This window comes from Physeter macrocephalus, chromosome 12 (assembly GCF_002837175.3).
Source record: "Physeter macrocephalus isolate SW-GA chromosome 12, ASM283717v5, whole genome shotgun sequence".
Lineage (NCBI taxonomy): Eukaryota > Metazoa > Chordata > Mammalia > Artiodactyla > Physeteridae > Physeter > Physeter macrocephalus.
In genome coordinates, this window is record NC_041225.1 from 16162883 (window position 1) to 16172115 (window position 9233).

A 9233-nucleotide genomic window follows, 5' to 3' on the forward strand; every position below is an offset into this window, starting at 1 on the left:
ATGCCTTGTGATCATTGAAAATTTGGCATTTGAAAAAATAGTAGCATCTCCAATATTTGTAGACCAATATGGAAGACCTTTGCTAATTTATGGGCCCTTGAGTTTTTTTTCTTTTTTAAGTTTAGAGAAACATTGTGTTTAATGGTAAAGCTTAGCACACTCCAGCACCAGGCCTGGCCTGGAGTCCAAGCAGCAGGGGTGGGTAGGTGACCTCCATGGAGCCTCACATGGCGAAATTGATGAGGAAGGCGACCATCAGATAGAAGAGCCACATAGCCTCAGATAGGGCAAAGCCCAGAATGGCATAGGAGAAGAGCTGCTGCTTCAGAGACGGGTTCTTGGCATAGCCAATGATCAAGCTGCCAAACGCTCTTTCAATACCAGCCCCTGAACCAACCACACCAACTGTGGTGGCCCCAGCGCCAATAAACTTGGCCGCTGTGTCAGTGTCCTCGGAGACCACACTGGTCTGGAACTCCCGCCTGGCCACCTGAAGTGGGACACTGCTGTAGGAAAGCTGTTCAGATGGGATCTCTGGCCTCCTCAGGAAGGAGGCAGACCCAGGCCTGGTCAGGCCCCTGGTACAAGAGTGGATCAGAGCAGGAGGAATGAGTAGTGCCACGGTGGTCTGCATTTTTTCACTCTCCCAGCTTTAGCTCTAGGACTCTGGGCCCTTGAGTTTTGTGGTCATCCCTGGGTAGAGGCTGAAGATATTATCAGATGTTTTCTATGAATGTATTCTGTCTGGGCTTGTGTGTGTGCTTCTTAAAAATTTTTATATACACTGCTGATTTCAAATGTCTTAATTTTCCAAAGAGCCTCACTCCAACTTATTCTCAGAGCTTTAGATGCTCTATTTATTTCTCTATTATTATTGAGAAATATTATTACCTGTAATGGTTTTCCCCCAAGCATCTGTATGTATGCAGCTCCTCTGCAGTTTTCACATATCATGGCACCCACTACTGTCTTCTGTGGCCTCTGCCAGTCTGAAATCCAAATTGTGCCACCATTCCCTTTTTGAGCTCCAAGTCAGGTGAGATAGAAGCCAGTCTCTGTGTCAGTCTACAGATCAAAATGTTGCAAACAAGTTATTCTCTGCTCCTTCTGTCCTGAGGAATGGAACTGGGGATCAGGCCACTTCATTCTGATCACACTGTGCTATACTGGGTGGGATAAGGGTGAGTAAAAATGCTGTGACATTTCCTACCATTCTGAATGTGATGTTTTTCTTGATGGGGCATTTGCTTGGTTGCTGTAGATCTTTGACCCGTTTCCAGAGCTCCTGTAAAGTTATTTTAGTCCGTCGGTAGTGTTTTGTTTAATGTTCCCCCTCAGGAAAAATGGCCTGGAGCTTCACAGTCCACCATCACTCCTGGTGAAGAGTTTTTAGATACAACACAAAAAGCAGTCCATGGAAGAAAAAATCGATAAGTTAGACCTTCTTAAAATTAAAAGCTTCTTCTCTGAGAAAGACACTGTTAAGAGAATTGAGAGACAAGCCACAGCTCAGGAGAAAATACTTATAAAACACATATCTGATAAAGGACAGGTATCCAAATTATACAAAGAATTCTTAACAATAAGAAAACAAACAACCCAGTTTAAAAGTGGGCAAAGTATCTGCTCCGACACCTCACCAAAGACTATGTCAAATAATCACAAGAAAAGATGTTCAGTATCATTTGTCATTGGGGAATTGCACATTAAAACAACACTGAGATACTGCTAACAACTATTAGAATAGATAAAAGTCATAAAACTTACAATATCAATTGCTGGCAAGGGTGCAGAATAGAAGGAACTCTTGTTCACTGCTGTGGGAATGCAAAATGGTACAGGCAATTTGGAAGACAATTTGGCAATTTCTCGCCATGCAACCCAGCAAATTGTGCTCCTACGTATTTACCCAAGTGACTTGAAAATGTATGTCCACAAAAATCTGTATATAAAGGTTTATAGCAGCTTTGTTCATAATCAACCCAAACTGGAAGCAATCAATGTGTCCTTCAATAGGTGAAAGTATAAACAAACTTTGGTCTATCTATACAATGGAATATTACTCAGAAATAAAAAGAAATGAGCTATCAGCCCATGAAAAGACATAGTTTAATCCTAAGTGCATGCTCCTAACCAAAAGAAACCAGTGTGAAAAGGCTACATACTGTATTATTTGCATCATAGGACATCCTGGAAAAGGCAAAACTATAGTTAAAAGATCAGTGGTTTGCACGTGTTTGGGGGGAAGGTGGGAGGGTTGAATAAATGAAGCACAGAGGGTTTTTTTAGGGTGGTGAAAATATCCTGTATGATACTGTAATTGTGGATATGTGACACTATGCATTTGTCAGAACCTATAGAACTTTCCAGCACAAAGAATGAACCTTACTGAAATAGATCGCTAGTGGGAAGCCGCTGCATAGCACAGGGAGATCAGCTCGGTGCTTTGTGACCACCTAGAGGGGTGGGATAGGGAGGGTGGGAGGGAGACACAATAGGGATACGTATAGCTGATTCACTTTGTTATACAGCAGCAACTAACACACCAGTGTAAAGCAATTATACTCCAATAAAGATGTTAGAAAAAATATTAGGAGAAAAAAAAAGAATGAACCTTACTGTACAAAAATTAAAAAAAAATCATTTAGCAAGATCCCAGGATGGAATGAAGAATATGACAAAACAATCTAGCTTTATTACAAATGTATGAAACAACTTCATTGAAGGGGATAGGGGAAAAGTTGCTGAGCTAAATAACTTTGGAAATGAGTGTAGTCTGTGAGACCAAAAGCAAAAGAAACTGGACATCAGCACTCTACTCTAGTTGATAAAGTTGTTTCCCATATGAGTTCCGGTTAACAATTCTGATACTGTATACTGGAATTGAGTAATTTAGTAAATGGATAGCAGATGGTGGGGTCCAGTTTTCTCATTGTCGGAGTGGGAGTTTACACATACACAAAGGGAGGAAGCGAGGATGTTCCATATCACAATTAATGAGAGACATTAGCATGACTCATGTTTAGCTTAACATAGATAAATATAGAAATAATTATAGATATGTATATGTACGTGAGTTAGTATGCACATGTATATTTCCTTGCCTTGTCAGCTGAGAGGGCCTGGAAGCAATGATCCTCTGGTAGCAACAAGCATACCTCGCACTCAGATCTTGGTTTCCAATACCATTCTCCAATAAAAGGAACTGGGGTCCTTGGAGAAATCACTGATTAGGGCAGAAAATATATAAGATCAGACTGGAGACTATTGCCAGAAAATAAGGAAGTTCTCAGACGACCTCTGCCCAAAAAACCCGCGCTGATGGTAGCGTGCAACAGGGCACAGAACCAATGGAAAGAGTTCCCAGTGGCCGAAGCTGAAACATTCTTGCACAATAAAATAAAGTAATACTGGATTATAACCCAAAGCATAAAATAAAGTTCCATGAGTATATACTGATACAAATAAATAACTGACTAAATAAATGAATGAATAAAAAAATAAATGGAAGAGAAGAGACAGAACTCCCAGGCAGAAGAATTCCAAATAATTTATGTAGATATTCCATCATCAAGGAGGTAGGGCACAACTCCCACTTCTTAAGTCTGAGCTGTAGGTAGTGACTTCATTCCAGACTACAGCATGAAAACGAGGAATAAGAGAGTACAGATGGTTCCTGACATACAACGGTTTGACTTATGATTTTTATACTTTATGATGGTGCAAAAATGATACATATTCAGTAGAAACTGTACTTTGAATTTTGATTTTTTCCTGGCTAGCAATATTTGGTACGATACTCCTTCATGGTGCTGGGCAGTGGCAGCGAGCCTCAGCTCCCAGTCAGCTGTGTGATCACAAGGGTAAACAACAGACACACTTAGAATCATTCTGTATCCAGACAACTACCCTGGTTTTCATTTTCAGTACAGTATTCAATAAATTACATATCTCATTCAACACGTTATTGTAAAATAGGCTTTGCGTTAGGTGATTTTGCCCAACTGTACGCTAATGTAAGTTTTCTGAGTGTGTTTAATATAGGTTAGGCTAAGCTATGACGTTCGGTAGGTGAGGTGTATCAAATGTATTTTCGACATGATATTTTCAACTTATGATCTGTTTATCAGGATGTTACCCCATCATAAGTCGAGGAAGATCTGTAACTTTTATAGTGGAGAAACCTGACAGACACTGCCTCAACCAGGATGAAGGTCAAGATCAACAGTGATAAGTGATGTTAATAGTATATACTCTTCATATAATGTAATGAAAATGGCAGTATACCTCTGTAGTGTTCTTCCCAAGAACACATAACCCCAGTCTAATCATGAGAAAAACATCAGAAGAATCCAAATTGAGGGACATTCTATAAAATGCCTGATCAGTATTCACAAAATTGTCAAGATCATAAAAAACAAGGAAAGTCAGGGAACGTGTCACAGCCAAGAGAAACCTAAGGACACATGATGACTACATGTAATGTGGAATCCTGGATGGCATCCTGGAACAGAAAAAGGACACTGGGTAAAATCTAAGGAAACAAGAATGAAATATGGACTTTAGTTAATAATAATAATGTCCCAATATTGGTTCCTTAATTATAACAATAATAATAATTACCATACTAATGTAAGATATAAATGATGTAAGATATAAATACTGGGGTGTATGGCAACTCTCAGTACTGTCTTTTCAGTATCTGGAACAGGCACCATTTACTTATAATTTTTTTGGCCTCACCTCATTTGTTTTTCCCCAGCCTCCTCTGAGATAGGATGGTCCTGTATTCATGTTGGGAAACCAAGGCGAAGAGAGCAGTAGTGAGTGTGCCAAATGTTCACTGAAGAGCTGGGATTGAAATCCAGTCCAGACCAACTCCACAGTCCCTGTACCCATTGTATGTTCCACTTCTCAATGCTCTTCAGCCAAAGACCACCAGGAGCATACTTGTAGTTGTACAATTTGAGCATATGCTTTGTTGATGAGGGAGAATACACACCATTGTGAACCTTGTTGTGTTCCAGCAATAGTGTGTGAAAAAGAACCTATTACAGGATTTGACCTCTGATTAGGTCATTGGAGGGTATGTCTATGCTGCAGATTCAGTGCTGTTAGAATGTTGTCAAATTAGGAATGAAAGTGGGGACCTTTCTACCAACCTTACAGAAATAAAAAGGAATATAAGAGAATACTATGAATATCTGTATGTCAACAAATTAGATAACCTAGATGAAATGGATAAATTCATAGAAACACATAAACTGCCAAATTGACTCAAGAAGAAATAGACATTCTGAATAGACTTCTAACAAGTAAAGAGATTGAGTCAGTGATAAGACTTCTAAAAAAGAAAAGCCCTAGTCCAACTAGCTTCACTGATGATTCTACTAAATATTCAAAGAAAAACTAACACATTCTTTTTAAAAAAATTAATTTATTTTTATTGGAGTATAGTTGCTTTACAATGTTGTATTAGTTTTTACTGTACAGCAAAGTGAATCAGCTATATGTATACATATATCCCTTCTTTTTTGGATTTCCTTCCCGTTTAGGTCACCACAGAGCATTGAGTAGAGTTCCCTGTGCTATACAGTAGGTTCTCATTAGTAATCTATTTTATACATAGTATCAGTAGTGTATATATGTCAATCCCCATCTCCCAATTCATCCCACCCCCCGCCCCGTTCTCTATGTCTGTGTCTCTATTTCAGCTTTGCAAATAAGATCATCTATACCATTTTTTTAGATTCCACATATATGCGTTAGTATATGATATTTGTTTTTCTTTTTCTGACTTACTTCACTCTGTATAACAGTCTCTAGGTCCATCCACATCTCTACAAATGACCCAATTTTGTTCCTTTTAATGGCTGAGTAATATTCCATTGTATATATGTACCACATCTTCTTTATCCATTCCTCTGTTGATGGACATTTAGGTTGCTTCAATGTCCTGGCTATTGTAAATAGTGCTACAGTGAACATTGGGGTGCATGTGTCTGGTTTTTTTTTAATTTAAAAAAAGTTTTAATTTTTTAATTAAAAAAATTATTTTTGGCTGTGTTGGGTCTTCGTTGCTGCACGCGGGCTTTCTCTAGTTGCGGCGAGTGGGGGCTACTCTTCGTTGTGGTGCGTGGGCTTCTCTTGTTGCGGAGCACAGGCTCTCGGTGCATGGGCTTCAGTAGTTGTGGCACGCGGGCTCCGTAGTTGTGGCTCGCAGACTCTAGAGCGCAGACTCAGAAGTTGTGGCGCACGGGCTTAGTTGCTCCAAGGCATGTGGGATTTTCCCGGATCAGGGCTCGAACCCGTGTCCCCTGCATTGGCAGGTGGATTCTTAACCACTGTGCCACCAGGGAATTCCCGTGCATGTGTCTTTTTGAATGAAGGTTTTCTCAGGGTATATGCCCAGCAGTGGGATTGCTGGGTCATATGGTAGTTCTATTTTTAGTTTTTAAAGGAACCTCCATACTCTTCTCCATAGTGACGGTGTCAATTTACATTCCCACCAACAGTGCAAGAGGGTTTCCTTTTCTCCACACCCTCTGCAGCATTTATTGTTTTGTTCTCCATAGTGGCTGTATCAATTTACATTCCCACCAACAGTGCAAGAGGGTTTCCTTTTCTCCACACCCTCTGCAGCATTTATTGTTTGTACATTTTTTTGATGATGGCCATTCTGACTGGTATGAGGTGATACCTCATTGTAGTTTTGATTTACATTTCTCTAATAATTAGTGATGTTGAGCATCTTTTCGTGCCTCTTGGCCATCTGTGTGTCTTCTTTGGAGAAATGTCTCTTTAGGTCTTCTGACCATTTTATGATTGCGGTGTTTGTTTTTTTGATATTGAGCTGCATGAACTGTTTGTATATTTTGGAGATTAATCCTGTCAGTTGCTTCGTTTGCAAATATTTTCTCCCATTCTGAGGGTTGTCTTTTTGTCTTGTTTATGGTTTCCTTTGCTGTGCAAAAGCTTTTAGGTTTAATTAGCTCCCATTTGTTAAAAACTAACACATTCTTTTAAAACTCTTTCAAAAAAGAGGAAAGAATACTTCTTAACTCATTCTTTGATACCACTATTACCCTGAAGCCAAAGCCAAAGACATTACAAGAAAACTGTAGACCAATATCCCTTATTAATATAGGTGCAAAAATCCTCAAAAAAAAACAAAAAACATAGCAAACCAATCCAGCAGTATATTAAAAGGATTATACCTCATGACCAAGTGAGCTATATTCCAGGGATGCAAGGTTAATTCAACGTACAAAATCTATCAGTGTAATACACCACATCAACAGAATAAAGAAAGAAGTCCACATGATCATTTTAAGAGATGAAAAGCATTTGACAAAAATCCAGCACCTTTCATGATAGAAACATTCAACAAACTATTAGTAGAAAGGAACTTCCTCTGTCTGACAAAGAGCATCTATGAAAAATCCACAGTTCACATCATACTTAATGGTTTAAGACTGAAACCTGGGACTTCACTGGTGGTCCAGTGGGTAAGACTCTGCGCTCCCAATACAGGGGGCCCAGGTTTGATCCCACCCCATGCATGCCACAGTGAAGATCCCACGTGCCGCAACTAAGACCTGGCGCAGCCTAAATAAATAAATAAATAAATACTGAAAACTTTCCTCCTAATATCAGTATCAAGACAATGATGTATGCTCTTGCCACTTTTATTCTACATTGGACAGGACTTACTAGCCAGATAAATTAGGCAAGAAAAAGAAATGAAAGTTTCCGAATTGGAGACGCGCACACACACACACACACACACACACACATATATATATACACCTTTGAGAGATAATAAACGAGTTCAGCAAACTTGCAGGATACAGATTAACACACAAAACTTTGTTGTATTTCTACACAATGACAATGAACAAGCCAAGAAGGAAATGAAGAAAATATTGGGTTGGTCAAAAGGTTTGTTTGGTTTTTTCCGTAAGATGCCTCTAGTAGCACTTAGTTGTCTTTAACTTCATTCGAGACAATTTTGTTAGATTGTATGTGACAGCTGTCATATCAATGTGCATTTAAAACAAGACTTATCAAAATTGGTGAATTTTTGTGTAGCTATTTTAATACTGAGGGTGGAAGAAAAACATTTTCAGCATATTATGCGTTATTATTTCAAGAAAGGTAAAAAATGCAACTGAAACACAAAAAAAGATTTGTGCAGTGTATGGAGAAGGTGCTGTGACTGATTGAATGTGTCAAAAGTGGTTTGTGAAGTTTTGTGCTGGAGATTTCTCGCTGGATGATGCTCCACGGTCGGGTAGACCAGTTGAAGTTGATGGCGATCAAATCGAGATATTAATTGAAAACAATCAACATTATACCATGCGGGAGACAGCCGACATACTCAAAATATCCAAATCAAGCAGTGAAAATCATTTGCACCAGCTTGGTTATGTTAATCGCTTTGATGTTTGGGTTCCACATAAGTTAAGTGAAAAAAACCTTCTTGACTGTATTTCTACATGTGATTCTCTACTTAAACGTAATGAAAATATTCTATTTTTGAAACAAATTGTGACGGGTGATGAAAAGTGGATACTGTACAGTAATGTGGAACGGAAGAGATCGTGGGGCAAGTGAAATGAATCACCACCAACCACACCAAAGGCCGGTCTTCATCCAAAGAAAGTGAAGTTGTGTATATGGTGAGGTTGGAAGGGACTCCTCTATTATGGTTTCCTTCTGGAAAACCACCACTCCCATTAGACCAACTGAAAGCAGCACTCGATGAAAAGTGTCCAGAATTAGTCAACAGAAAATGCATAATCTTCCATCAGGATAACACAAGACCACTTGTTTCTTTGATGACCAGGCAAAAACTGTTGCAGCTTGTCTGGGAAGTTCTGATTCTTCCACCATATTCACCAGACATTGCACCTTTGTGTTTCCATTTATTTTGGTCTTTACAGAATTCTCTTAATGGAAAAAACTTCAGTTCCCTGGAAGACTGTAAAAGGCACCTGGAACAGTTCTTTGCTCAAAAAGATAAAAAGTTTTGGGAAGATGGAATTATGAAGTTGCCTGAAAAATGGCAGAAGGTAGTAGAACGAAAGGGTGAATACGTTGTTCAGTAAAGTTCTTGGTGAAATGAAAAATGTGTCTTTTATTTTTACTTAAAAACCAAAGGCACTTTTTGGCCCACCCAAAATTATCCTGTGCATATAACCCGAATGTGTCTGCAATTACTGCACCCAGTA

At 39.1% G+C, this 9233-nt stretch overlaps 1 protein-coding gene across 1 annotated transcript; it reads right to left on the bottom strand.

Annotated features, from left to right (window-relative positions):
- Positions 1-223: 223 nt before the first annotated feature.
- LOC102986853 (ATP synthase F(0) complex subunit C1, mitochondrial-like) lies at positions 224-634 on the bottom strand. Its single transcript, XM_055088942.1, has one exon. The coding sequence runs from the start codon at positions 632-634 to the stop codon at positions 224-226; it is 411 nt and encodes a 136-aa protein (XP_054944917.1).
- Positions 635-9233: the final 8599 nt, after the last annotated feature.